The sequence below is a fragment of the Aspergillus saccharolyticus genome, assembly GCF_003184585.1.
Source record: "Aspergillus saccharolyticus JOP 1030-1 unplaced genomic scaffold BP01scaffold_55, whole genome shotgun sequence".
Classification (NCBI taxonomy): domain Eukaryota; kingdom Fungi; phylum Ascomycota; class Eurotiomycetes; order Eurotiales; family Aspergillaceae; genus Aspergillus; species Aspergillus saccharolyticus.
The window spans coordinates 112,434-137,861 of record NW_020290665.1 but is presented as its reverse complement, the minus strand read 5'-3'; the positions used below and the strand labels follow the sequence as shown (position 1 = coordinate 137,861).

General features: G+C 52.3%; 9 protein-coding genes across 9 annotated transcripts; 5 read left to right on the top strand and 4 right to left on the bottom strand.

Annotated features, from left to right (window-relative positions):
• Positions 1-39: 39 nt before the first annotated feature.
• Positions 40-760, bottom strand: BP01DRAFT_190536 (uncharacterized protein). The gene has a single exon (XM_025570944.1). The coding sequence runs from the start codon at positions 618-620 to the stop codon at positions 240-242; it is 381 nt and encodes a 126-aa protein (XP_025426959.1). The 5' UTR covers positions 621-760; the 3' UTR covers positions 40-239.
• Positions 761-2,686: 1,926 nt separating this feature from the next.
• On the top strand, positions 2,687-4,489 carry BP01DRAFT_190470 (casein kinase 1 family protein). Its single transcript, XM_025570943.1, has 5 exons — positions 2,687-2,916; positions 2,997-3,057; positions 3,114-3,186; positions 3,246-4,272; positions 4,392-4,489. The coding sequence occupies exons 2-5, from the start codon at positions 3,046-3,048 to the stop codon at positions 4,402-4,404; spliced, it is 1,125 nt and encodes a 374-aa protein (XP_025426958.1). The 5' UTR covers positions 2,687-2,916; positions 2,997-3,045; the 3' UTR covers positions 4,405-4,489.
• Positions 4,490-5,954: 1,465 nt separating this feature from the next.
• Positions 5,955-7,540, top strand: rsmA (putative bZIP transcription factor (Fcr3)). The gene is made up of 3 exons (XM_025572962.1): positions 5,955-6,166; positions 6,230-6,498; positions 6,600-7,540. Exons 1-3 carry the CDS (start codon positions 6,041-6,043, stop codon positions 7,123-7,125), a joined length of 921 nt encoding a protein of 306 aa, XP_025426957.1. The 5' UTR covers positions 5,955-6,040; the 3' UTR covers positions 7,126-7,540.
• On the bottom strand, positions 7,521-8,992 carry BP01DRAFT_360847 (phosducin family protein). The gene is made up of 4 exons (XM_025576002.1): positions 8,896-8,992; positions 8,655-8,837; positions 8,192-8,550; positions 7,521-8,129 (listed from the first exon to the last, which is right to left on the bottom strand). The coding sequence occupies exons 1-4, from the start codon at positions 8,931-8,933 to the stop codon at positions 7,975-7,977; spliced, it is 735 nt and encodes a 244-aa protein (XP_025426956.1). The 5' UTR covers positions 8,934-8,992; the 3' UTR covers positions 7,521-7,974.
• A 212-nt stretch (positions 8,993-9,204) lies between these two features.
• BP01DRAFT_328856 (coatomer subunit gamma) lies at positions 9,205-13,129 on the top strand. The gene is made up of 6 exons (XM_025572961.1): positions 9,205-9,679; positions 9,782-10,092; positions 10,160-11,126; positions 11,177-11,524; positions 11,574-12,389; positions 12,448-13,129. Exons 1-6 carry the CDS (start codon positions 9,604-9,606, stop codon positions 12,678-12,680), a joined length of 2,751 nt encoding a protein of 916 aa, XP_025426955.1. The 5' UTR covers positions 9,205-9,603; the 3' UTR covers positions 12,681-13,129.
• Positions 13,130-13,718: 589 nt separating this feature from the next.
• Positions 13,719-15,304, bottom strand: BP01DRAFT_350265 (F-box domain protein). Its single transcript, XM_025573788.1, has 2 exons — positions 14,816-15,304; positions 13,719-14,739 (listed from the first exon to the last, which is right to left on the bottom strand). Exons 1-2 carry the CDS (start codon positions 15,208-15,210, stop codon positions 13,851-13,853), a joined length of 1,284 nt encoding a protein of 427 aa, XP_025426954.1. The 5' UTR covers positions 15,211-15,304; the 3' UTR covers positions 13,719-13,850.
• A 234-nt stretch (positions 15,305-15,538) lies between these two features.
• dps1 (putative aspartyl-tRNA synthetase Dps1) lies at positions 15,539-19,031 on the top strand (the record flags this gene model as incomplete). The annotated part of the gene is made up of 5 exons (XM_025577013.1): positions 15,539-15,681; positions 15,732-16,799; position 17,168; positions 17,335-18,303; positions 18,354-19,031. The coding sequence occupies 5 exons, from the start codon at positions 15,539-15,541 to the stop codon at positions 19,029-19,031; spliced, it is 2,859 nt and encodes a 952-aa protein (XP_025426953.1).
• A 229-nt stretch (positions 19,032-19,260) lies between these two features.
• BP01DRAFT_419089 (uncharacterized protein) lies at positions 19,261-22,606 on the top strand. Its single transcript, XM_025579378.1, has 4 exons — positions 19,261-19,533; positions 19,601-20,749; positions 21,125-22,237; positions 22,331-22,606. Exons 1-4 carry the CDS (start codon positions 19,289-19,291, stop codon positions 22,380-22,382), a joined length of 2,559 nt encoding a protein of 852 aa, XP_025426952.1. The 5' UTR covers positions 19,261-19,288; the 3' UTR covers positions 22,383-22,606.
• On the bottom strand, positions 22,477-25,425 carry BP01DRAFT_360841 (ATP-dependent DNA helicase 2 subunit KU80). Its single transcript, XM_025576001.1, has 10 exons — positions 25,210-25,425; positions 25,096-25,150; positions 24,981-25,047; positions 24,858-24,925; positions 24,636-24,804; positions 24,526-24,586; positions 23,936-24,472; positions 23,493-23,878; positions 23,212-23,423; positions 22,477-23,135 (listed from the first exon to the last, which is right to left on the bottom strand). Exons 1-10 carry the CDS (start codon positions 25,336-25,338, stop codon positions 22,651-22,653), a joined length of 2,169 nt encoding a protein of 722 aa, XP_025426951.1. The 5' UTR covers positions 25,339-25,425; the 3' UTR covers positions 22,477-22,650.
• Positions 25,426-25,428: the final 3 nt, after the last annotated feature.

Below are 25,428 nucleotides of genomic sequence, written 5' to 3'. Positions count from 1 at the left end.
AAGAAAATCAGTGAATGGAATCCCCAAAACCATGGGTTAGACCAGTGAAATAAACTCACTTTCAAGATTCCAACTCACAGAATTCCTCATTCCGACCATTTTGCCCTTGACCGCACCTGTCTCAGAAGAGGCTGTCGGCCCTATTGCCTTAGGCATCAGTAGCGTGCCCTGGCAGGCTTCAGGATATAATTAGTTCATTCACCCTGGTCCCCCGCCTCACAGTGCCACATGTCTTTCTCTCACTTGGTAGGCTGCAATGGTGATTGCCCTGGCGAGAGAACATTAGGGACTTGACTTTGTAGTAGCGAATGCAGTGGGCTTGGTGTCAGCTCGATATTGGTCTGCACTCGTGTACTTCGTACAGCCAGTGTATATTTTTTTATCGGCAAACAGTATCTGTGCAAGAGGTGGGCCAACAGAGCTTCAAACCATGGACGGTCACGAGATTGCAGAGTCGGCGTACAGCTCATTGAACCATCCGGTGTGCATATTTCATCAGAGGTGCTTCTTTTTTTTTTTTTTTCAAGGAAGAGCTGGTATTGTGATTCGACCATTGAACTCGATACAACATGTAGTAGTAATATTCCGAGGAGAGTGCTCGTGGTACTTAGACAGCGCATGAAATAGTAAAGATCGTGCAAATAGATGGAGACCTACTTAGATTTCACCCCACTGAAACACATGGGGTTAAGATACTTACTATACAAGTGAGTATTTTTCCAAGGCACATCACATCACTCGATAGTTTGTGTGATTAATCACAGTTTCCAAAATCCCACCCGATCGGGAATTGTGATCTATCTCTCCATACGGTACTACTACGCCAGGTGTATATCCCTGTCGTGTCCGTACCTGACACCTTTAAAGGGAAAAAGAACAAGGTGTGGGGGTGGGAAAGTGGGTTTGCTTGGGTGGTGGTGGTGGTGGTGGATGTGGATGCGGTGGTTTGTGGGCAACCCAAAAGACTCCATCCAAGAGTCCAGTCTCGATCTCTACCTACGGACTACTACTGTCAAATCGATTGATTGATTGATGGATGGATGGATCTTGATTGTCACTGATAAGGCGCGTCTTTTGGCCGGTTGTGTTTCTGCCCAAAACGAGGGTGGGTAATTTTTACTTGGTCAGTACGCGCAGTACCCGAGGTGGTCATCTGCCAAACATGCGTGTGGTCACCGCCTGGGTCTTCATTGGTGCGATTTGGCGGAAGGCTGGATGGAGAACGATGGATGCGATGATTTAATCACTGCAGTACCCATGACAGGTAATTGTATAGTACGGCGTGCTTAGCACTGCCCGGGGACTAAGTTAGTAAGTAGGAGGTATTGAAAGTTGCTACCTGAAACCTATTGGACTTAGGGAGGGGGGAGGTGAGCCATTTTTCAAGTGGATAAGGTAGACATCTTTGCCAGGTAACTACTTGGTGAAGTGTGCGGTGTGATTTACTGTACATCCCAAATACCCCCCAGGCTGGCTGGTGGTTGAATCATCGATTGATGATGAGGTATTTACCTCGAACCGTAGAGGTGAAGGTGGGAGGCGCGCGGCGACGGAAAATACTTACACACAGACGGTGATCCGCCACCACCGGCAATAAGGATTAGTATTGATGGATTGAATTAACTTCTTTGCCACCGTTCTAGAAAACTTTGGCTTCACTCATAATTACCAGTCAGATATTTGCCGTGGATTTACGAGGTAGGAATCGAAAAAGAGAACTCTCCCTGCGGACGCTAGTCAAATCACCCTAGTGTGTAGGAAGTAGACTGTACGGAGTAGAGAGGGCTGCCTGCCCAGTGCTTTTCCAGGCGTATTCCTCCCCCTGCATGACACTCAATTAAGATGCATCAGGACCTAAATCTTGCTGGTGTTCTGTCCGCCTGCCCGTTGTTTGCCTCGACAGAGGGAAGGGCAATTGTGTCATCACTACCATTAGGCTTGACAGACGGGAGATGTGCAATTCTGGTTCTTCACCGACTCTCAGCCCCCCCTTCAATTGGATTGATGGAGGGGCAGGAAATCCTGTACAGGTTACTTCCACAAGTCTCAAACACTGCCAAAGGTCAATTGCTTGTAGATGAGTTCTTGGGTAAAAGATGGGCAGCCTACGGAGTAGAACAAGCACGGCATCTATGTACTTCACTTGTACTCAAATTACCATCTCGTATAATTGCGTATTGACCCAAACGTGAGAACCCAGACCAGACTGGGGGGCCAACAGTTGCTCTCTCTCTCTCTCTCTCTCTCTCTCTTACCCGCCTCCCCCTCCTCCCTCCCTCCCTCCCGCTACCCTCAACTGACTGACTTTCATTTTCCTCCTCTCCTCCTTCCTCTTCACCTCCTCTTTCCTCCTCCTCTTCCTCTTCTCTCCCACCCACCTTTCCCTCCATCAAGGCTTGGTCCTTGAATGATTAACGGGCTGATATAGCTGCTTTCCTTTCCTCCTTTTTTCTCGATCCTCGTCGTAGCGTCGTCTATCGTCTCGTTGCTCTCTTTCTTTTTCCGCTCCCATCGACACACCCGTTCCCGTGTTCTCATCACCTCACAATCCCCTTTCTTTTCCCTCTCCGCCTTTTTTCATCTGCCCGGTCGGACTCTTACACGGTCGGCTTCCCCTCAATATCCACATCACCTCCATCCCATCTTACTTCGGTAAGCTTTTTGTCTATATCTGGTAGGTCTTCATTCCTTCTCCCAAGCACTCGCTTTCTCCGTGTCACCTCCTGCGTTGTTATTGCTTCTTTGGTTGCGGGTGGGTGGCTGTAATCAGCCTCGCCCCCACACCACTTGCTTGCTTTGGGGCTATCCTATTCACCAGCTAAGCGCCCACCTGCATGTTCTCTCTGATCGATATCCTTCTGCAAGTTGTTTCTTTTTTTTTTCATTCTTACCTACTCAATCCCATGTCATGTCCTGGTTGACTACCTTATCAAACGCCCTCGTCTGTCTTTTGTCTTGATAAGTCTGTGGCTAACAGCTGGATTTTCCTCGCACAGTTCGTCCAGAAACTGATCACAGCCGGTTGCTGTGACTACTCTCGAAGAAATGACGACTATGGTGAGTGATATCTGCACATGTCCGTATGATGAGGCAATAGCTTATGACATATCCAGGATTTGCGTGTCGGTAACAAGTACCGCATCGGCCGTAAGATTGGAAGCGGTAGTTTCGGTGATATCTACCTTGGTAAGTGATCTTTGACTCGGAGACGGCTTCCTGGATTGCCTGGACTGACTGTACCCTAGGAACCAACATCATCTCCGGTGAGGAGATTGCTATCAAGCTCGAAAGCGTCAAGGCCAAGCACCCTCAGCTCGAATACGAGGCCCGTGTCTACAAGTCCCTGGCCGGTGGTGTCGGTATTCCGTTCGTGCGTTGGTTCGGTACCGAATGTGACTACAATGCTATGGTCATCGATCTGCTCGGTCCCAGTTTGGAGGACCTATTCAACTTTTGCAACCGCAAGTTCTCGCTGAAGACTGTGCTCCTTCTCGCCGATCAGCTTATCTCTCGTATCGAATACATCCACGCCAAGTCTTTCATCCACCGTGATATCAAGCCCGACAACTTCCTGATGGGTATCGGAAAACGTGGCAACCAGGTCAATGTGATTGATTTCGGTTTGGCCAAGAAGTACCGCGACCCCAAGACTCACTTCCACATTCCCTACCGTGAGAACAAGAACCTCACTGGAACTGCTCGTTACGCCAGTATCAACACCCACTTGGGTGTCGAGCAATCTCGCCGTGATGACATGGAGTCTCTCGGCTATGTCATGCTTTACTTCTGCCGTGGTACTCTTCCTTGGCAGGGTCTGAAGGCTGCTACCAAGAAGCAGAAGTACGACCGTATCATGGAGAAGAAGATGACAACGCCCACCGAGGTCCTGTGCCGTGGTTTCCCCAATGAGTTCTCCATCTACCTCAACTACACTCGTTCCCTGCGTTTCGATGACAAGCCGGACTACTCCTACCTCCGCAAGATCTTCCGCGACCTTTTCGTTCGCGAGTCCTTCCAATATGACTACGTCTTCGATTGGACCGTCTACAAATACCAGAAGAACGCCGCCATGATTGTGGACGCCGGAAAGAAGGACAAGGAGGCCGAGGACCAGCAGCGCCGTCAGGGTGTTGCCGCTGCTGCACCTATGGGTACTCCCGGTGCTGCCGCCAAGCCTGGTGCCATCTCCAGCCAGCGCCGCAAGGTCATCGAACGCGGAACTCTGGACAACACCCCGGACACCAACCGTGCTGTCGGAGGGAGTGACAGGATGTGAGTATCTGAAACCTAGGTTCCGTTGTAGGGAACCCCTTTCCTCTGCGTTTGGTGCTTTGTATATGACCCCGCACGTAGAGGTCGACTTGAGTTCTGGAATCTGACTAATCTCATAGTCTTCGGCGTTAGGCTGCGTTCTGCTTCAAGGGTTGCTGCTTCAGGTGCTTTTGCCGCCCGTAGCCGTACGAAGCAGGACGATGGGTACGGTGCTCAGTGGTACTGATCTGTGCAACCTAGCAGTGTAGCTTGACCTTTCCGCTCGGAATCCTGTTTAGCTCCCTGCATGTTGACACTTTTCTATGTCTGTTCTGAGGAGCCCAGGCTTATCGACGATACTGGTGACCTTTTGCAGCCTGCAGTCAACCTTTCGGACTTATTCGCCAGGGGGGTTCCCTTTTTCCAAATCTTTCTTTATCACTTTCCTTATTGCATTCTCTGTTAGCCCTTTACCCGTCCCAAGATCGTCTTTCGGTTCGCCGTCTCGATCCGTCACGTTTTGTTGATCGGCTCTCAGGTCTTTCTATGTCAAAAGTACCGTCCTCAAAACCAGAGGATCGACAAATTGCATAGAAGGAAGGGCCTGAATAGCAGACTGCAAACGTTTTTATTGTGGCTATTTTATGTCTCAGCTTCTCGGTCCTCAGTGATTATCTCTCCGCTCATCGTTCGGCTTGTGAACATGACACACAGTGGCCGGGAAGCTCTGACTGAAGGAGATTGCAAGCACGAAACAACCTGTTCTCAAGCGCAGCAACTGGATCCGGGACTAGCCATCATTGCTCGACAATCTTTTTCGGCCTCTCGGATTGTTCTGCCTTACAATTTTCCTTACCTCTCGAATTGCGTGCTTTCTGTCATCCGTGATTTGTTTTCGTGTTATCAGACTGTCTTAATGTTGTTTTTGACGCATCAGTGGGGACGTTGAAGTTCAGGGGTCGGCTATGGTGGCAGTGGCAGGAGACGGCTGTTATTGGTGGTCTACGCGCTTTTGTGCTATTTCTCGGTCATGCGGTGTAGGTCTTAGACTTGACGGCAGACTAGAGTCAGCATTCAGAGCTGCGGGCAGTCAGGGGGAGAGCACGCCTCGGCATATGGGTATTCGGCGACGGACAATGGTTAGGGTCGCTTCCGGGGGGGTTTTTGCGTCGCTTCACGTTGTCTCACTGATGATTTTGTTTGTTACTCTGCTTTCTATCTAAACCTCACTCAATCACATATTACGAGGCACAGTGCGAGGCGGCTACGCTGTATGATGCTGACAGAACTACTGTTCGGGCGGAAGCATGCGCAGGCTACGTGGGATAGCTCCATCCTCTCATCTGATCCTCGAATCCCACAGAATTATCATTTTGGCCGAGTTTGAAGAGTCTACTAGTCTTCTACCTAGTATCTTCGTAGGCCGGTCATCAGTACATCATGGATAAAGGTTGTAGGTACTGTAGTTCATGGCGGTGATCTGATCGAGCCAATGGCAACCGGAGATGAGATCAGCTTCCGCGCTTCTCATACGCCCCTCATTGCCTCCTCCTGATTGGCAACAATGCCTTTTGATCACTGGCATGACATTAAGTTTGTTGTCTCCATCCAGTCTAGACTGTTTTAGGTAAGGCCATCATCCACCCGCCGTCCTTCATCCTTTCCGTCCCCTCTGGTCCTCACGGACTCTCTTCTCCTCTCGAGTATTCTTGGCGTCAGCTCCTCGTTTCTTTATCAGCATTTATCAGCAACGACAACAACATTCACGAACGGTAGAATTGCAGGAGAGATGGATTACTCCTTCTATTCTACTCCCAACCCGCAGCAGCCTTATCCACTGTACAACCTGCACGGACTGCCCACTCCAAACCAGGTTCCTCGTGCTGAAGATGCCCAAGGCGCTTTTCCTCATCTTGTTCGCCGCCTTCCCTTACCATGCCCTTTTTCCTTGTAATATTATACTGACCGTGGCCCACAGGGACAACATATTTATCAGTCCTACGATCCGAGTCTACGCCTTACGGATGCTCATGGCATTGCTTCTTTTGTCGCTCCCCCGCACTCGCCGCCTGAATCATTGACCAAGCAATCCGTGTCAAGCAACGATGTTGCCCACCCACACTTTGATCGGGCTTCTCTTGAAGCCGACGAACCACCGGCCGACTTCAATCCCGGTCGCAGCAGCAGCGAAGAAAAGGATACCATGACTCCAGCACAATCTAAGCGGAAGGCACAAAATAGAGCTGCGTATGTGGCCACCCTCAAGCATGCTGGGCTTTGATATCATGCGGGGACTGCCCACTCCGATGATGTTTGAAGCATCCCTCTGACTGATCGTCGATTGATAGTCAACGAGCATTCCGCGAACGCAAAGAGCGGCATGTGCGCGAGCTGGAGGAGAAAGTCAACAATCTCGAGCAGGAATCGAACACCCTGATGGCGGACAATGAGCGACTGAAGCGCGAGCTAGCCCGGTTTACCACGGAAAATGAGATTCTCAAAGCGACCTCGGGCTCGTTCCGGTCTTCGAGCCAGCAGCACTCTATGAACTCGGAACCGACGACGACCGGACCACTGCAATATTCGCCAACCGATTTCAACCCGAACCCGAAATCCGCGAGCGGCGAGCTTCCGCCACGTCACAGAGTGACAACTTGTCAGGTAACAGGTGAGCGGTTGCTTGACGCCGGCGCTACCTGGGAGTATATCCAGTCACATGAGCTCTTCAAGCGTGGATCGCTGAATATCGCGGACGTCTATCAGCGGCTCAAGGGCGCAGCTCAGTGTGATGGAACAGGTCCAGCCTTCCGAGAGAGCGAGGTACGCAAGGCCATTGAAGAGAGTTCAGCGGCCTGCAGTGACGAGTTGATATGATATCCCTGTGGCTTTATTTCCCAGTTCCTTTTTAGCGTAGATCTGTGTGTGTGTGTGTGTGTGTGTGTGTGTGTGTTTTCTATTTTTTTTTTTTTTTGAATCGCCCTTTTCACTTTTGGCCTCTACGTCCATCAACGACTGACTTTGGGCATTTATGATGATATATGGCGTTTGCTTTGGGTATATGATGGGATGTTCGAGTGGAAATATCACTGAAATGCTCACTTTTATGAGCATTGATACGTCAATCCGCGGATTGTCATGCCAGAGACGTACCGACCTCACTTAGCCGATTTTCCTCGGCGCTAGGGGTATGTTGGGAGTATTGCAATGATACCGCTTATTTTCATTTCCGGAGGATATCGGCATATTGAGATTCAAGCTATTTTAGAGCTACTAGGAACATATGCCACCTTCCTGCTCTTCATCGTCAACTGCTCAAGTCGGCTTTTATGACTTGCGGCTGTGGCTGGGAACCTCATTTGGGGATTCCATTTCGAGTAATTTTCTTGAATACCTTGCGGAATCCTGTTACTAACGTGGCCAAATATACAATTGATGGCAAGGTGAATATTCTGTGGTGGAGACTTGAAGGACGGTGTGAAGATGGTAGGACCAAATCGCTGAAAGCCGAAAGCTTCCTGGCCTTCCGAGCCCAGCTCCGGATATGCATCTAGGTTGCTACGGTAGCCCCTCCCAACGATAGCATTGCCGCCTCCAATACTCAAAAAGATATTCGTCCGCTGCGGGCTCAAGTTCTTTTTGAGTGGTTCAGTTGATGACCATCCGGCCAGCTCGACTGATATGAATGGGCATGACACCTGATATGACAACACAGGATTATAGTACCTAATCCCAGTCGTCATCGTCATCCTGGACCATAGGTCTAATTGACTTATTTTTACTCATGGCCGGACGTTCATCGTCCGAAGAGTCCGATCGCTTCTTCAAACGTACGTCACTCTCCTTGAGAGCGCCTAGGTCAAGGAGCAATCTCTCGATATCTGGCAACAGGCGGAATGTGAGCAATGCGAGCAATATGCACCCGAATAATAGACGCTCTTACCTTCGACTGTAGTGCGCGGCCCCTTAAGTTCCCGCAAGGTGACCAGCTGCCTCTTGATCTCGGTATTTCTATAGACTAGGATAGTGGGTGTGTTGCGCTCGGGATAGCCCTCAATGCACATGTTGGCGCGGATCTCGCAGAACTTGATATCCCCGTACTTGGCCGCCAGAGTCCGCCAGAGTTCCGTCAATCGTTGCGATTCAACGTTACCGCCAGTTGAAGAGCTGAGGTGGACCAAGACAAAGCAGTCATTCGAGGCCTCTGTTACTTCGCGGGCGTAGTCGACCTTCTGGAGAGGATAGACTTGGTTGTGCACACTGGTTTGCTGCAGCGTAGAGAGCTCCGCTAATCGTTTCTGACTATTTGAGCAATCGTGCGCGTTAGTATTAGGAGACCGGTCAGTCCGCGACGGAGGACTTTCTTGACGCGGGGGTTAGGATCCGGGTTAGCTCGCGAACAGTACCGGTATTGTTCCAGGAATGCCTCATCCTCCTCGTCCTCTAGCTCGTCTAGCTCATCCAGATCCTTGTCCTCCAGTCGGTTCTCATAAGCCTTGCGCTCTGCTTCGATCAGCGCCTCCTGGATTAGTGGCTCAGGGTCCTTGGGCTTCTCGGGGATAATGCCATGCTTGCGAAGGATATCGTTCCTGCGGGGGTGGATGAGCCATGCGGTGGAAAATAGGGTGTGGTGAAAGAACTACTGACCATTCGGTATCTTCGTTGGGATTGACTTCGACTTGCATTTTCAATGGATCGTGTATGTGTCCGAACCACAAGCTGACACTATATGACTGAATTCAGCTTACATGGAGGGGGGAGGAACAGGAGGAGTGGGGGGATGCCTATCCCCAATGCCGCATGTTTGTACTGTTTGCATCCAGGGGGAGGAAGGACAGCCACACCGCCCTGTGGCTCAACCGCCCACAGAAACGCGGGAAGGCCACCTGGAGATTGTAGGTTGGCGGCCGGACTGAGGAGCTACTGCTGGCCGACTGGCTGGCTGGCTGGCTGGTTATGCTGGCTGCTACTACTGCTAAACCCCCAAAACATCCATTCATCCATCCTCCACCTCTGCCCTCGCAATTGTCCCTTGTTGCTTCGCGACTTCTCCCCGGGGACGGGCTCCACCTGCTAATTACTCCTCTTCTTACTTCTTTTTTCTTGTCGCTTCTTCCCTTCTTGGAAGGATAATGAGGGCGCCGTAGTGCTTAATCCACCGCTTGCACAACGTCCGAACCGTCATACTGAAACCCGCCCTTATTCAAAGCCACCATTGAGCGATCCCATTCCCCCCCCCCCCACCAACTATCACCACCAACGCCTACCACGGGGTTTCCCTCTTTGTTCGTCTAAAGTCTGCTCAACAGATAATCTCCTTGCTGCTGCGGCAATTCCTGCAGCACGTCAGCCATCATGAGTTACGTTAAGAAAGATGAGGACGCCGACCAGACCATGATCAAGTTGGATCGGACCTCCGTATTTCAGGATGGTGAGCTTTTCCGGTCCTCTCATACACACTTCCCTCCAGGAGTCGCAATTCAGTCGGACAAAGGTCACTAACAATGACGTCGCACTATTCGCCTTGGTACAGCCCGCCTGTTCAACTCCTCTCCGATCTCTCCTCGAACATGCCGCACTCTCCTGACCAAGATCGCGGTTCTCCTGTTCACGGGGGAACAATTCCCTACGAATGAGGCTACCACTCTTTTCTTCGGTATCTCGAAGCTGTTCCAGAACAAGGATCCCTCTCTCCGGCAAATGGTCTACCTGATCTTGAAGGAATTGGCAAACACCGCCGAGGATGTGATCATGTCCACCAGTATCATCATGAAGGACACTGCTGTCGGCAGTGATGTTCTTTACCGGGCCAATGCCATTCGTGCCTTGTGCCGCATCATTGATGTAGGCGCATACCCAAATTCCTTGAATTACGAGAAGGAAATGGCTGACCATCATCGGTTCTATATAGGCCACCACCGTGCAAGGGATCGAGCGTTTGATCAAGACCGCCATTGTTGACAAGACCCCCTCGGTTTCCTCCGCCGCCTTGGTTTCGTCCTATCATCTACTCCCGATCGCGCGTGATGTCGTCCGCAGATGGCAGAGTGAGACTCAGGAGGCCGCATCTGGCGGCAAGCAGTCGACTGGATTCCTTGGGTTCGGCGGCAGCTCCCAGTCACACGCCATCTCGCAATCCAACTTCATGACCCAGTATCATGCGATTGGACTTTTGTATCAGATGCGCTCTCACGACCGTATGGCGCTCGTCAAGATGGTGCAGCAGTACGGTGCGGCTGGTGTGGTCAAGAGCCCTGCGGCGCTTGTTCTTCTGGTGCGGTTGGCGGCCAAGTTGGCGGAGGAGGACCCTGGCTTGCGGAAGCCCATGATGCAGATGCTTGATGGCTGGCTCCGGCACAAGCACGAGATGGTGAACTTTGAAGCCGCCAAGGCCATTTGCGACATGCGTGATGTTTCCGACGCGGAAGCTTCCCAGGCCGTACACGTCCTGCAGCTGTTCCTCTCCTCGCCCCGCGCAATCACCAAGTTCGCGGCCATCCGTATCCTCCACAACTTCGCATCCTTCAAGCCCCACGTGGTCAACGTCTGCAATCCCGACATCGAGTCCCTGATCTCGAACTCGAACCGCTCCATTGCTACTTTTGCCATCACTACTCTTTTGAAGACGGGTAATGAGGCTAGCGTCGATCGTCTCATGAAACAAATCTCCGGGTTCATGGCTGATATCACCGATGAATTCAAGATCACTATCGTGGAGGCGATCCGCACACTCTGCTTGAAGTTCCCTAACAAGCAGGCCGGTATGCTGTCCTTCCTGAGCGGTATTTTGAGGGATGAGGGTGGTTACGAGTTCAAGCGCAGTGTTGTGGAGAGCATGTTCGATCTTATTAAGTTCGTCCCTGAGAGCAAGGAGGATGGTAAGCTTTCCCTTTTGTCTCTACCTTGATTCAGGCTAATCATAGACAAGCTCTTGCGCATCTGTGTGAGTTCATTGAGGACTGTGAATTTACCAAGCTCTCCGTCAGAATCCTGCACCTGATCGGTGTCGAGGGTCCTAAGACGTCGCACCCTACCAAGTACATTCGTTATATCTACAACCGTGTCGTTTTGGAGAATGCCATCGTCCGGGCTGCTGCTGTGACTGCTCTGGCCAAGTTTGGCGTTGGCCAGAAGGATCCTGAAGTCAAATCGAGTGTTTCCGTTCTTCTCACCCGCTGTCTGGATGATGTCGATGACGAAGTGCGTGACCGCGCCGCTCTTAACTTGCGTCTGATGAATGAAGAAGATGAGAAGGCTTCCCAATTCATCAGCAATGGTAAGCAACTGCATCATCCACAGTCTTGAATATGTGCTAACTTTTGCAGAATCGATGTACTCCCTGTCGACGTTTGAGCATCAACTCGTGATGTATGTGACGTCTACCGACAAGCAAACCTTTGCTGCAGCCTTTGACGTCTCCACGATTCCGATTGTGACACAGGAGCAGGCATTGGCGGAAGAGCGGACCAAGAAGCTCACCAGTGCTACTCCCACGCTCAAGGCGCCGACCACTGGGCCTCCGAAAAGCAAGGCCAACGGCGTGGCGGAGGCTGCTACCGTGGCTGTCACGCAGAAATACGCAGAGCAGCTCATGCAAATCCCCGAACTCAAGGAATACGGCACGTTGCTTAAGTCCTCTGCTCCTGTTGAACTGACGGAAAGCGAGACTGAATACGTCGTCACCGCCGTCAAGCATGTTTTCAAGGAGCACATTGTTCTGCAGTACGATATCAAGAACACTCTCCCCGACACTGTTTTGGAGGATGTGACCGTGGTCACAGTTCCAGAAGAGGAGGACATTTTGGAAGAGGAGTTTATTGTTCCTGCCCCCAAGCTCGCTACCAACGAGCCTGGTATCGTCTATGTCACGTTCAAGAAGCTTGCTGGCGAGCACAGTGTTCCGGTGACTTCATTCACCAACACCCTCAAGTTCACTAGCAAGGAGATCGACCCCACTACTGGTGAGCCAGAGGATTCCGGATACGAGGACGAATATCAGGTCGAGGACTTGGACCTTACTGGCAGCGACTATGTCATTCCTACTTTCGCGGGCAGCTTCGACCACGTATGGGAGCAGACGGGTGCCAACGGGGAGGAAATCAGTGAGACTCTTCAGCTCAGCAACATGAAGGGTATTGCTGGTAAGTACATCTTTTTACCAGTCTACCTAAATCCAACCAGATGCTAACCACAGAACAGATGCTACGGAACAGCTGATCTCGACACTCTCGTTGCAGCCTTTGGAGGGCAGCGATGTAGCACTCAGCAACAGCACGCATACCCTGAAGCTGTTCGGCAAGACCGTGACCGGAGGCCGGGTGGCTGCATTGATCAAGATGGCTTTCTCCAGCAAGACTGGCGTGACGACCAAGATCACCGTTCGGGCAGAGGAGGAGGGCGTTGCCCCTGCTGTGATTGCGTCCGTTACTTAGATGCCTTGTGGAACCGATCGTGTGTGTAAATGTTTTTGTAATGGAGGCATGTTTCTGAAAAGGCGCGCATTCAATTGGCGACGAGTCCTGCATTATGAGATCTTGAGGTTCTTTTTTTTTTGTTTCTCATTCCCTTTACACTTTCAATTTTTCTCCAAACGTTTGTTATTTCTCCTCAAACATTCTACTTATTTTTCCTAACCGACACCTCAATTCGTCGTCTTCTTCCAATTTTGGTGTCGAGACTTAGATGCATTGTCGAGTAGGTAGGCGTACTGAGTGCGTCAAAAATCTGGACTGGACACTATTCTTGATTCATGTTGTTCCTCTTCTCCGACCACCATTTGGTCGACCTTTCTATCATTTTCTACTAGTTCGAGGCCTGGGTTTCTTACTTGCCAAATTGGGACAGTTTGCTTATGAAATCCTGATGTGTCAGGTCGATAGTGATGATCTATGCTGAAGACTCGAATCAGTAATCCTACTTATATTATGCAAATTGCTACCTGGGGCGAGTGAAGCTACCACCTAGTACTGTTAGTTTAGAACCATTCTAACGGACTTCCTGAAAATAGGAACTGGTGTGGGGAGTACAATCTGTAAATAATGTCTTTATTTTTAAAATCCGAATTAGGCAATTTGATGGCTGAGTGTGGCTAAATTCCAAGAGAATGGGTAAATATATATATCTGTCCACAGGAACGCTGGATTTTGTGTCATAACAACTTCAATGAACCAAAAAAAAAAAGAAGGAAAACAAGGAAAAAGATATACAGAGAATAGTACCAAGTACGGGTTTGTATGAGTGGTCTGATGAATAGAGATGGATGTTGAATGTTGGATGTAGGATCTTTTCTGCTATGTATGTCATGACTTTTCTTGGTCTCAGGCGGGTAAATATGCTTGTTTGGTAGGTTGTAGAGCGAGACGTAGGGTATCTGTATTTACTTTTTGAGGTTTTGAGAGATATATGAGGCCGTTTGTGCGGTTTATATATATATATATATGTGTGTGTGTGTGTGTGTGTGTGTGTGTGTGCATTTATTGGACAAATTTCGGCGTGATGCGAGCTTTCACAACCCTGCCAGCAGCTGAACAACGATTGCGGTCAGGGTAACTGTCTCGTGAATGTGATCCGGGTTTGATCCTATGTTTGTGGTTGTCTTTTGCTCATAGGTAGTAGACGCCGACATCGTCATCGACGTCATCTTCGTCCTCGTCATCAACAGAGGCAGGCGGCGACGGCATGCCTGCAGCTCCGGCCTGGTCAACTGGCGGCTGCTGCTGCTGCTTGCCTTGTTTCTTCTTCGAGAACCGACTCCGCAACACCGAATCGATCTCCTCCACCTCCCCGCCTTTCAACTCCCAAGCCTCGGAAATGCCCACGGAACGTACATTCGCCAGCCCGTTCTGCAGCGCGTGCACGAGCGTCGGGGGCGTGAAGTACATCAGACTCGCGGCGGTGTCCGAGCAGGGTTGATCGATTTCCAGCGTACGCAGGGCCAAGGGCTGGCGGAGGAGCTGCATGCGCTCGTCGAGGTTCTCAAAGAAGGTTAAATCGATGGTGTCACCGGGGACGCTGAGGTAGTCGAGGTTCGGCATAGTGAGGGGCAATTGGTTGACGAAGGTGAGGGAGAGATGGTTGGAGGGGTCGATCTTGAGGCGCTTGAGAGTGGTGTGGAGGGAGGGGTTTTCGAGGAGGATGGTGGTCAGCGGGGAGGAGTCGAGGTTCTTGCAGTTTTTCAGGATGAGGCTGGTGAGGGCGGGTGGCCAGGCGAAGTAGCGCGCTAGGAGCGGATTGGTGCTAAAGTCACCTGTAACTTGCAGGTTTTGTAGGCGAGGAGGCCAGGGGATTGTGGAGGGGGATGCTGATGATGATAATAGTGTGGAGGGAGGAGGAGGGATGAGGTTGTTGGTTCGGGGGAGGCGGAGGGTTGTGAGTTTCGAGAGGTTGCTTAGGGAGCGCTTGAATTCGAGGAAGGGAAAGGGCTCTGCTACGAGAGAGAGATCGAGACTCTGCAGTTTCGTGCATTTGGAGAGGGCAGGGAGGCAGTTGATTCTGTTTGCGACGAGGCAAGAGGGTTAGTATGGAAGTATAGAACGGTCAGATTGATGCGGAGGATAGGATAGCGTACGCAAAGGATACACGCGGTGCAGAAAAGACCACTAGATTTTCTTTGACCTTTCCCAGTAATCTGGCTGTCAGGCTGGGAGAACTGTGATGCACGAGGCCACTCAGATCTAATCGGCGCACATATGACCCAAGCTTCAGCTTGTTTTTGCGCGCAACATGGAGTGGAGGGCTGATGGTGGCCGCGAACTGGGTGAAAGAAGACCCAAAGCGCAAAATCGGCCTTTCGTAGAGATGAGGAGTGGCAGCAGAATACCACTGTGTTGAAACGAGGCAGCACGCATATAAAGTTGCTTGTCGACGATCTGGTTTATCTGAAGTGTTGGAGACATAGGACATAATCTGCATGACTATCTCCGTGGGGAGATAGATTTCATTAGAGGCATCGGCAGTCATCATGGGGTAACAAATAATCTTTCCATAGTCCACTTTATGTATCTATGCTTCGAAATGGAATAAAAGAGATGTAGAATTGAATACTAAGTTATTCTTGATGCGATGGTGAAGAGACAGAGCGGGAATTGCGGAGGAGAGGAATTTGATGATATCATGCGAGCGATAAGGGAATCTCCCGCATTCTCCGCCTTCGTCCTCCGCCGCCCTCCACTGCTCCTCCGGTCCTTCTCCGCGTCATAACAACAAACAACAATCAGAGCAATTGGCGTTTCCATTTTCCGTCATTCTCTTCATCAATTGCTACATACTTGACAGAATTAACATAATCAGCATGCAGTCGGGCTCCCTCTGGCGATCATTTGCGCTACTCCAGCGTGCTTCTGCCCGGTCATGCATCACTGCAGGCTCCGGGCGTCGGGCCATCCAGACAGCCAGCTCACAATCAAAGATCCCCGACTTTGCCTTCGCATTTGAGTAAGTCAGGGATAGTTGAATATTGGGCTTCATTGGCTAACCTATACTAGCATCGATGGCGTTCTCCTCCGGTCCTCCAAGCCCATCCCAGGGGCAGCTGAGTCATTGGCGCTATTACAAGAGCAAAACATCCCTTTCCTTCTTCTGACCAACGGCGGCGGGAAGCACGAGACGGAGAGAGTAGCCGAGATTAGCGAGAAACTCAATGTCCCACTGGATGCAGAATTGATCGTTCAGAGTCATTCACCCTTCGCAGAGCTGGTGCACGGAACGGAGGGCCCGGGCCCATTGGAGAACAAATGCGTCTTGGTAGTAGGAGGAGAAGGCGATCGCTGTCGCCAAGTGGCACACCAGTATGGCTTCAAGAATGTGGTGACTCCCGGGGATATCTATATGGCGAACCCGTCCGTTTGGCCCTTTCGGTCGTTCAAGGACTACTACGAGAAGATCTCCAAGCCATTGCCGAATCCGAAAGATCCGAGCGACCCTTCAAGGGGCCTGAAAATTGATGCGATCTTTGTCTTTAATGACCCACGCGACTGGGCTTTGGACGCTCAGATCATTACCGATATCTTGCTCTCATCGCAAGGTGTCATTGGCACGCTGTCGGAGAAGAACGGACGGACTGATCTTCCTAACCACGGGTACCTGCAGGACGGCCAGCCGCACCTGTACTTCTCGAATCCTGACCTCTGGTGGGCTGCGAGCTACCATCTGCCTCGTCTCGGCCAGGGCGGATTCCGAGAGGCGCTAGAGGGCATCTGGACCGCAGTGACCGGAGGTCCTGACAAGGGTGTGAAGCTCAAGAAGACTGTCATTGGCAAGCCGTACCAAGGGACATACGAATTTGCAGAGCGTCAGTTGCTGCGCAACCGCGAGAGGATGTTCGGCGCCAACGTTCAGCCACCCTTGAGAAATGTCTACATGATCGGTGACAATCCCGAGTCGGACATCTGCGGTGCCAACAGCTACCGCAGTGGACATGGTAGCAAGTGGCACTCCATTCTCGTGAGGACTGGTGTCTACAGTGGAGGCGAGCCTACGTGGACCCCTACGACCATCGTCGACAACGTTCAGAGAGCCGTTGAATGGGGAATCAAGACCTCTCAGTGGCGAGCGTGAGGGGATGGTGACTGGCTGAGGGTTCAATTATAATCGATTATATTTAGCGATCTGCATCATATACTATGTGCCTAGAGACGACTATACTAGATACTGACATTTCTGACCATCAACCCACGTGCTGGACACTCGAATAGCTTACAAAATGCATACCCGATAATTTAAACCTGCCAAGATAAGGTATTCAGTATAACTTTGAAGGAGTATAGGAATAGCTGAATTACGAGGCTGATTTCCAACGGGTTGTAGATGACTAGTTGGTAAACCAATTGACATGAAGTTATGCAAGGCTCATTAATGCTATATAAGCAATGCGCATAATGATTGCATAGTTATAGCAACATCAGGTGATCGCCCCTCCTAGGGTTTAGGGCAGCGGGGGAGTCGGGCGGCGGGGTGACTCAAAAGAGAAAGTTGGAGCTCTGCTCTTATCTGCTTCTATCGCTTTGTACCTCTTTTCCTCCTCATCTCACCCTAATCGCGCCCATACCCTTCACCATGGCCGACTCCGAATTGCCCACCCGTCCCAAGCCCGAAGAGACCCCCGCCGCTGCGGACGCCCCTGCGGAGGGCGCGGAGCCCACCAAGAGCGCCAGCAAGAGCGCCGCTAAGAAGGCCGCAAAGGAGAAGGCGAAAGCTGAGAAGGCCGCTGCTCGCGCTGCCCAGGAGAAGGCCCAGGCTGCCGCTGCCGAAGCCAACGACACTGCCAAGCACCTGTACGGCAAGCTCCCCGAGTCCGAAGATGCCCTTCCCGCGACGAGATTCCCCGAGATCACCGATGAGCACTATGAGAAGGAGATCACGGTGGTTGCCCGTGTGGACAACGCTCGTGTGCAGAGCGCCAAGCTGGCTTTCCTGATGCTGAGACAGCAGGGTCAGAAGCTGCAGGCCGTTATTGCGCTCACGGAGCCCATCTCCAGGCAAATGATCAAGTTCACTGGTGGTCTCAACGTCAACTCTATCGTCCAGGTGACCGGTACTGTTAAGAAGCCCGCTGTTCCCATTTCCTCCGCTACCCTGAGCAACCACGAGATTCATATCAGCAAGGTCTACGTCATCTCCGAGGCCGCCCAGATGCTTCCCATGCAGGTCAAGGATGCTGAGAGACCGCCCCCGGAGACGACTGAAGAAGGACCCCAGGTTGATGCGGAGGGCGCTCCCATTGTTACGCTGAAGACTCGTCTTGACAACCGTGTTCTCGACCTCCAAACTGAAACCAGCCAGGCTATCACCTGGATCTCCAGTGGTGTGGCGCAATTGTTCACTGAGTACATGATCAAGAGCGGCTCGCGGTGGATCTTCACTCCCAAGTTGGTCGGTGCCGCCACCGAGGGTGGTAGCAATGTCTTCGAGGTCAAGTACTTCAAGAGAAACGCATACCTCGCTCAGAGCCCTCAATTGTACAAGCAAATGTGTATTGCCGGTGATATGGAGAGCGTCTTCGAGGTCGCTCCCGTTTTCCGTGCTGAAGACAGCAACACTCACAGACACTTGACCGAGGTACTTTCATCATCTTTGTCATCGCTGATTCCCGCTAATCTTCCGTTTAGTTCACCGGTCTCGATTTCGAAAAGACTTTCCGCTCTCACTACCACGAGGTCTTGGAATTCGCCGAGAACCTCCTTGTCTTCATCCTTACCGAGATCAAGGAGCGCTACAAGGATCAGATCGCCGTCATCCAGAAGTCCTACCCCAAGGCTGGCGACTTCAAGCTGCCCAAGGATGGCAAGGCTCTGCGTCTCAACTACATGGACGGTGTTGCTCTGTTGAAGGAGGCTGGTGTCGACGTTTCCGAGCAGGAGCGATTCGAGAACGACTTCACCACGGCGATGGAGAAGCAGCTGGGCCAAATCATCCGTGACAAGTATGACACCGATTTCTACGTGCTGGACAAGTTCCCCATGGCTGTCCGTCCATTCTACACCAAGGCCTGCCCGCAGGATCCCACTTTCTCCAACTCGTACGACTTCTTCATGCGTGGTGAGGAGATCATGTCTGGTGCTCAGCGTATCAACGACATCAAGGAGCTGGAGGAGTCGATGGTCGCTAAGGGTCTTGACCCTAAGTCGGAGGGCTTCGAGGACTACCTCGCTGCTTTCCGCCAGGGATGTCCTCCCCACGCCGGTGGTGGTCTGGGCCTGAATCGTATCGTCATGTTCTTCCTGGGCTTGCCTAACGTCCGGTTGACTTCGCTGTTCCCCCGTGATCCCCAGCGTCTGCGCCCTTGAGCACAGAGCTAGGAATAATTAGCCTTAGACCTGGACAAATTCTGGATAAACAATGTAATGGAGTGACGAGACTATTCATAATTGAGCGATCTTGTATTTCTGTAAAGATCCGAAGTAGGAAAGGAGCGGAGCGCATATCGATGAGCGGAGCCGAGGAAAATCTTCGGGTGGCCCAAGCTCCCTCTCCGGCGGAATCTTATCATCAGCCTGCATTCCTGCCTCCCTCTCGATTCCGCCCTCCATCAACAACACCCAGCATGCCCGATAAGCGCAAACCCTCCATGTCAACATCGGGCGCATCGCCTTACGCTAAGAGATCCCGCGCCTCGTACGCCGACGAAGATGATGAAGAGACACCGCAGACGGTAACACCGTACGAGCGCCCGCGCAACCATCCGATATACGGGCAAAAGAGCGCCTTCCCGGGACTCGACAGTGCAGGAGATGACGAGCTCTTCTATGGACCGGCGGAAGATGGACTGGAATATCTACGGATGGTCCGGTAAGTTGACGCGTGCTTGATCGACCTACCAAACTCGAAGACCTCCTGACTGACATTTATCATGTAGGTCCGAAGCCAACTCCCTCCCATTCCTCTTCAATGCGCCACCAACCACAACCCCAACCGCTGTAGAGGCCACCAGTTCGAATGACACAACCACTCAAACGAAACCAGCACCTAACCAACCGACCAACACAACAGCAACCACAATAATAACAAAAATTACCGCAACTACGTCTTCCCCTCCCCTCCGCGAGGGCGTCTTCCAGGACGGTGTCTACTTCGTCCCCACAACCATTACTGCCAACAAGGACAGCAAAACCCCCAGCGGGATACCCGGCTCACCATCCCAAAACCCATCGCCGGAAATCCTCCCCGCCCAATCGACATACTACACTCTCCTCCACCACCGCTTTCTCCTTCTCCGCTCGATCCTCAAATGCACCCCTCCTTCTGAAGCTATCGCCGCGCTAGACAATGACCACCCTATCTCACTCCCGCGGCACTCACGGAACGCGCGCCGCGAGTGGCGTCGGTTGCTGTTGGCGGTAGATCCGCAGACGGTGCAGCTGGCGTGTATGGACATGGAGAGCGTGCTTGGCGTGCTGGGGATCATGGCGCGGGTGATGTCGGAGAATGTGCGCAGTGGAGACGCGGCGAAGGTCAGACGAATTGCGGCGTGGGCTTGGGGACTACTGGCGCGGTGCCGGGAGGTAGGGCAAATGGGGACGGAGGAGGTTGGGGAGTTACGAGATTTGGGGAAGAGGGCGGCTCGGGTCTTGGGGAAAATGAGGGAAGAGGAGGACGGGAAGAAGGGAGCTGGAGAGGGTGATGAGGATGATGGGGAGGGCGAGGGCGAGGATGATGGCGAGGGCGAGGCAGTAGAACAGGCAGAAGGCGGTCATGATAATACTGGCGTTGAGGCTGACTTGGATAAGCGGGATGCGGATGCAGATGCGACTGCAGATGTCGACACTTATCCACGACAAGTTGATGTTGATGAGCTAGAGGCTGCCAAGGCACGGTTACAAGCGAGGATTGAAGGTGATGGGCCTGCTGTTGAGTTACCAAGTGACGATGCGGATAAAGAGAGTGGTGCTTCGGAGGTGGCACTGCAAATTCGCGCAATGTTGGATATGGTCATCACGGTCGTGGGGGAATACTATGGCCAGCGGGACTTGTTAGAAGCGCGCGAGCTATGGCGAGAAGCGACGGAGTGAGGATGATTCCAGGTTGCAACCATCTTTGTAAGAGATACATACCCAGCTGCATCTACTACTCGAGAATTGTGTTTATTATTAACTTAGTGCACTCAGTCTAATCTAGCAGGATCCAAACACAACAAACACGAAGGCTGACCGCTCTTTCCCGGCGGCAGAAACGGACCCGTATCGTCATCGCTTCGTCTCCACCGCTTCCCCTTCTGATCTTCACCACGCGCCCCATCCTCCTCAACTCCAGATACTGTGCCTACTGTATAGACCAAGTGATGCGTTCCATCCCCAGTCCTCAGAAGCTCTCAATAATCACATAAGCTTGAGGTTTCTGGCAACATGGCCCCCACCGTCGAGATAGCCATCCCAACAACCAGCATCTCCACCACCTCCCCGCCCTTCACTATCTACAACATCACCCTGCGCCTCCCTCTGCGCTCCTTCACCATCTCCAAGCGCTACTCCGACTTCACAACCTTCCACACCACGCTCCTCAATCAAACCAACGCCGCCCCACCGGCACCCTTGCCGCCAAAATCCTGGCTCTCCTCGACCGTCAAGAACGCCACCTTCCGCGAATCCCGCCGCCAGGCCCTCGAAACCTATCTCCGGGCAATCAACGAAGCCGAGGACCCCCGATGGCGCAACTCCCCCGCCTGGCGCGCATTCCTGAACCTCCCAAGCCTCGGCCCCAATTCCGCCGGCACTGCGAACGGTGACCACAGCACGGCGACGAGCGCCCGCCTCCACGCCGCCATCACGGAACCCGGCAGCATCACCATTGCCGCCAACCAGAGCAACGAGAACACCATCACGGATCCGACGTTATGGCTGGATTGCTTCCGGGACATGAAGGGTCATTTGCACGATGCCCGACTGCACCTGACGCGCCGCGACCAGGAGACGACGCCACAGCGGCAGCATGAGAGCTCGGCGCGGGCGAAGAGCAGTCTGGTGCGGGCGGGATCGTTGATCGCGGCGCTGGAGACGGGTTTAAAGAATATCTCATCTGCTGCTGCTGCTGGACACGGCGGTGGGGGTTCTTCTGCGTCTCACCAGGATGATGGGGGGCCACGGTTAGGTGAGGGCGAGATCCGCCGGCGGAGGGACCTGCTGATCAATGCCCGGAAGGAGAAGGACGGGCTGGAGGATCTGCTGAATGCGATGGCCGCCAAGAGTCGCATTGATAGCGCGGTCGCCTCAATTCAGGACAAGGAGGCGCTGATGAACGTGGCGGCCACGGCCGGTAGCAAAGGGAAAAAGGCGGTGCGGGCGTCGGGACGCGTGCTGGGCAGGGAGACGGAGCGCACCCGCGAGTTGGATAATACGGGCGTCTTGCAGTTGCAGAAGCAAATGATGCAGGATCAGGACGTCGCGGTGGAGGAGTTGATGCGCATCGTCAATCGGCAGAAGGAATTGGGGATCGCGATTAATAATGAGCTGGTGGTGCAGAATGAGTTGCTGAAGTTGACGGATGAGGATGCTACTAGGTATGTTTCTCCCTCTCTCCTCAGGTTTTTTTTTTTTTTTTTGGTGGGAATAATCGGGGGTTGTGGGGAGCTTCCGCTGACGTTGGTTTCTAGGCTGGGTGATAAGATCGACATTGGGAAGAAGAGGATAGGGAAGATCTCTTGATGAGCTCGACTTCTACGCGGTCAGATGATAGTAAGCTGGTCGGTTCTATTTCATGCAATGTGCCTTGTATCAGGCCTTGTACTTCTGCATTGTGATGCCTTGCATATGGATGGCTTGTTCTTTTGTGTCAGCTTTAGCGGATTTTGTTTCTGGTTGTCTCGATCATGTCTGAGTACCACCTAGTAATAGCACTCAAACAAGCATGGACTTTCATCTCGCCACGGACTTTTTCCAATGAATAAGCTTTCTCATTCTATCTCGCTCTTCCCTAACTGGCAGACATGAACGCCTTGGCCTCTTCTTCCGTCACCTCGGACCGATCCGACTGCTGCTGGTCGATCAGCCCTAGTTTACTCCGACGGACCAACCACCAGAGCTCCCGCCGATCGCCGCCCAGTTTCTCCTGCAGGATCTTATCCTTGAGCCCCTTTAGGAAATCATTGTACAGCGCCGGCTCCTCGTAGGCGACCAGCTCGTCCCGCATCGTGCCCAGACTCTCCTTGACCCGGTCATAGTTCGCATCCCCGAGACTATGGCGGATCTGACCTTCCACGATAGCACTCATCTGCCTCACCGCATCCTTGATGGTCTCGATATTCTCCGCCTGCGCCAACGTCTGCTTGAACTCTGGGATGGCGTTGTTCGGAGAGATCTTGGTGCGTTTCTCTTGGTGGAGCAGTGCGTCGACGTCAAGGCCGGACAATGGCTTCTCCGTCTCGCGAGTCCGCTTGCGCCCCTTGGCTTTGGGTGGTACTGTTTGGGATGTTAGTATAGGAATGCGAGGGCTGCATTTGACACAGTAATTGGGTGGAAAAGGGGTAGGACGTGCCTTTCTTGACGCCTGAGATGGCAATGAGTTTCTCGAGCTGTTTCCTGGATCGCTCGACCAGGTCTGGTGGCGGGTTGGCGAACTTCGTGAGGGTTGAGGAGGGTGGAGGAATGGGCTTGTCGGGGTGGATGGCGCGGAAACGGATGGCTGCGTCGGTGCGATGCAGCACCGGAGAAAAGGAGTCTTCGATCGGGAGCGTGTCTACTGGTTCTCTGCGGCGGGGGTGTTGTTGTTAGCAGGAGTGGAACATCGAGTTTTGGGAATGGTTGGGTGACGCTTACCCGTCCTCATCTGCCTCCTTGAGTTCCATGCCCAGCACGTATTTCTCCATGGCATCCATGAGATCATCGCTGGGTAGGTTTCGGTGCTGCGTTACCACTTTGCCGGACACGGTGAGGACTTTGTCGAGAGGGGGGAAGCGATACGTCCGGACGTCTTCAGCGAAGGGTAGCTGGGCTTCCAGAAGACATTCGTAATCGGGCTCGATGGACGGGGCAAGTAGGACAACGATCGGTGGTTTGTTCTCCTTGACCACTAGCCGAGCCACGGCGTAGCATTCCAGTTCGAAAAGGGCGTGAATGAATGAGGACAGCGCTAGCGCGGCTTTATCGTTGGCGCGCTGCGCGATGATGATGTTGGTGGTTGACATGTGCATGTAGCGGTCATACTGGAAAGTCAGTCAGTCAGTATTGTCAGTAGTGGGCTTCTCGGGTAGCGGACGTACGCGGTCGCTCTGGATGAAACCTAGCAGTTCCAAAGCTGCGAATGTCTCGAGTGTCGTGATGTTCAGGTCGGTTTCGCTGATATGAACTGCTGTCCGCCCGTATTCGTAGCCCTTGGCAAGATCACCAAGTTCCACCTCTCTCTTTCCCCCAGGTGCCTCCTCATCCGTGACCTGATAAGCACGGAGGTTCCGTACGTTTGTCAGGGAGCTGCCATCCAGTGGCTGAGAATTCTGGGTGCTGGTCACTGTCGCTGAGGATCCGGGCTCCTCTTGTGAGGCCGCGAGATCTGAGCGTAGGACGAATTGGCTTGCAGATGGAGGCTTCGCGGCGTGTGTGCGGAAGTATCGTTCCACGGGGATTCGGAGCGCAGTGTCATATTCTTCTGGGTCTCCAAGCTGCAGGAACCCTTTGAAGGTGGCTGTAACTCTGACATTTTTGACTCGGGGGATTTGCAGCTCTGCCACGGCCTGCTCCAGAGTCCCGTAGGCTCCGTCGCAGTCTTCGGCAAGACTTCGCAAAATTGCTTCATTCTCAGCCTGGACAGCTTGTTAGCTTGCTCAATCCCGGGATCGAGGTACTAGATAGTTACCTTCTGGGGATCTTTGTCTTCTTCTTTCACCCCAAACTCCGGATCATCAAAGTCAGGGCCCCTGATTAAGTTTAGCCAAAGGGTGGATGAGGTCGAGACTCGTTACGAACATGATGAGAAGTTCGATGTTATCCTCCTTGATTTTTTTCGTAATCTCGCCGAGGCTATCCGTATTCATCGGGCCCTTGCCGTCGGTAACGAGGACGATTCTGCGTTTGTACTTGAGTTTCTTGCAATGCATGATGATCATCTGGATTGCGAGCACAATAGCAGATATAGCTGAGACTATCAATACGATAAGGCCTTTTGATTAGAGGAATAGGCGCAAGTACCGTCACCCTTGTTGGTTCTACTCGGATTTATCCTTTCACTCAAATCTCGGATGTCGGGCATAAGGAATCTGTAGTATATCAGCATTGGACAGATATTTTTTGTGCACCAATAACATCACCCACTGTTTAATGCCTGATAGTACGGAGATGTTTGCAAAGTCGGCGTCATCTTCCAAGTCGTTCGAGGTGTCTGTTTCTCTGTCAGTCTTGCACTGGCGCCTCGCTTCGTCAGCCTCACCGTCGGTTCTAAGGCCGATCACACCTATTCCAGCTGTTTTCCGTCCAGTGGCTACCTAAAAATCATCATGAGCATAGGTCTTGCCAAGGAAGTTGTTGATCCAGATGGACATACCGTCCCGGTGATGCGATCCCAGACATACTGCATCGCCCACTCAAGATCCGTTACCGATCGGTCATGATAGCGCTGTCCCATGGACCTCCCCAGGTCCACGATGTAAACTGTTGCTTCTTTGTCCGCCATGGCTGTGGCTCGAAGTTCATGCCTGCCTTTAGACTTGCGAGCAGTAGCAAAGCTTTATGTCCTCTGGACGAGAGGCAGGCAGACAACGGT

What these genes read in the sequence shown, in the direction of transcription:
- BP01DRAFT_190536 (XM_025570944.1), bottom strand. Translation starts at nt 620, where the DNA reads ATGCGCTGTCTAAGTACCACGAGCACTCTCCTCGGAATATTACTACTA.
- BP01DRAFT_190470 (XM_025570943.1), top strand. An exon ending in TTTCGGTGATATCTACCTTG is followed by an intron (nt 3,187 to 3,245) that starts GTAAGTGATCTT and finishes ACTGTACCCTAG; the next exon opens with GAACCAACATCATCTCCGGT.
- rsmA (XM_025572962.1), top strand. Translation starts at nt 6,041, where the DNA reads ATGGATTACTCCTTCTATTCTACTCCCAACCCGCAGCAGCCTTATCCA. An exon ending in AAGGCGCTTTTCCTCATCTT is followed by an intron (nt 6,167 to 6,229) that starts GTTCGCCGCCTT and finishes CGTGGCCCACAG; the next exon opens with GGACAACATATTTATCAGTC. An exon ending in AAGGCACAAAATAGAGCTGC is followed by an intron (nt 6,499 to 6,599) that starts GTATGTGGCCAC and finishes GTCGATTGATAG; the next exon opens with TCAACGAGCATTCCGCGAAC.
- BP01DRAFT_360847 (XM_025576002.1), bottom strand. Translation starts at nt 8,933, where the DNA reads ATGCAAGTCGAAGTCAATCCCAACGAAGATACCGAATG. An exon ending in CCCAACGAAGATACCGAATG is followed by an intron (nt 8,838 to 8,895) that starts GTCAGTAGTTCT and finishes CCACCCCCGCAG; the next exon opens with GAACGATATCCTTCGCAAGC. An exon ending in GCCGCGCACTACAGTCGAAG is followed by an intron (nt 8,130 to 8,191) that starts GTAAGAGCGTCT and finishes GCCTGTTGCCAG; the next exon opens with ATATCGAGAGATTGCTCCTT.
- BP01DRAFT_328856 (XM_025572961.1), top strand. Translation starts at nt 9,604, where the DNA reads ATGAGTTACGTTAAGAAAGATGAGGACGCCGACCAGACCATGATCAAG. An exon ending in CCCTGAGAGCAAGGAGGATG is followed by an intron (nt 11,127 to 11,176) that starts GTAAGCTTTCCC and finishes ATCATAGACAAG; the next exon opens with CTCTTGCGCATCTGTGTGAG. An exon ending in TTCCCAATTCATCAGCAATG is followed by an intron (nt 11,525 to 11,573) that starts GTAAGCAACTGC and finishes TAACTTTTGCAG; the next exon opens with AATCGATGTACTCCCTGTCG.
- BP01DRAFT_350265 (XM_025573788.1), bottom strand. Translation starts at nt 15,210, where the DNA reads ATGATGACTGCCGATGCCTCTAATGAAATCTATCTCCCCACGGAGATA. An exon ending in GCACCGCGTGTATCCTTTGC is followed by an intron (nt 14,740 to 14,815) that starts GTACGCTATCCT and finishes CGTCGCAAACAG; the next exon opens with AATCAACTGCCTCCCTGCCC.
- BP01DRAFT_419089 (XM_025579378.1), top strand. Translation starts at nt 19,289, where the DNA reads ATGCCCGATAAGCGCAAACCCTCCATGTCAACATCGGGCGCATCGCCT. An exon ending in GAATATCTACGGATGGTCCG is followed by an intron (nt 19,534 to 19,600) that starts GTAAGTTGACGC and finishes TTTATCATGTAG; the next exon opens with GTCCGAAGCCAACTCCCTCC. An exon ending in ACGGATGAGGATGCTACTAG is followed by an intron (nt 22,238 to 22,330) that starts GTATGTTTCTCC and finishes GTTGGTTTCTAG; the next exon opens with GCTGGGTGATAAGATCGACA.
- BP01DRAFT_360841 (XM_025576001.1), bottom strand. Translation starts at nt 25,338, where the DNA reads ATGGCGGACAAAGAAGCAACAGTTTACATCGTGGACCTGGGGAGGTCC. An exon ending in AAGGAGGCAGATGAGGACGG is followed by an intron (nt 23,424 to 23,492) that starts GTAAGCGTCACC and finishes CCCCCGCCGCAG; the next exon opens with AGAACCAGTAGACACGCTCC. An exon ending in CATCTCAGGCGTCAAGAAAG is followed by an intron (nt 23,136 to 23,211) that starts GCACGTCCTACC and finishes CATCCCAAACAG; the next exon opens with TACCACCCAAAGCCAAGGGG.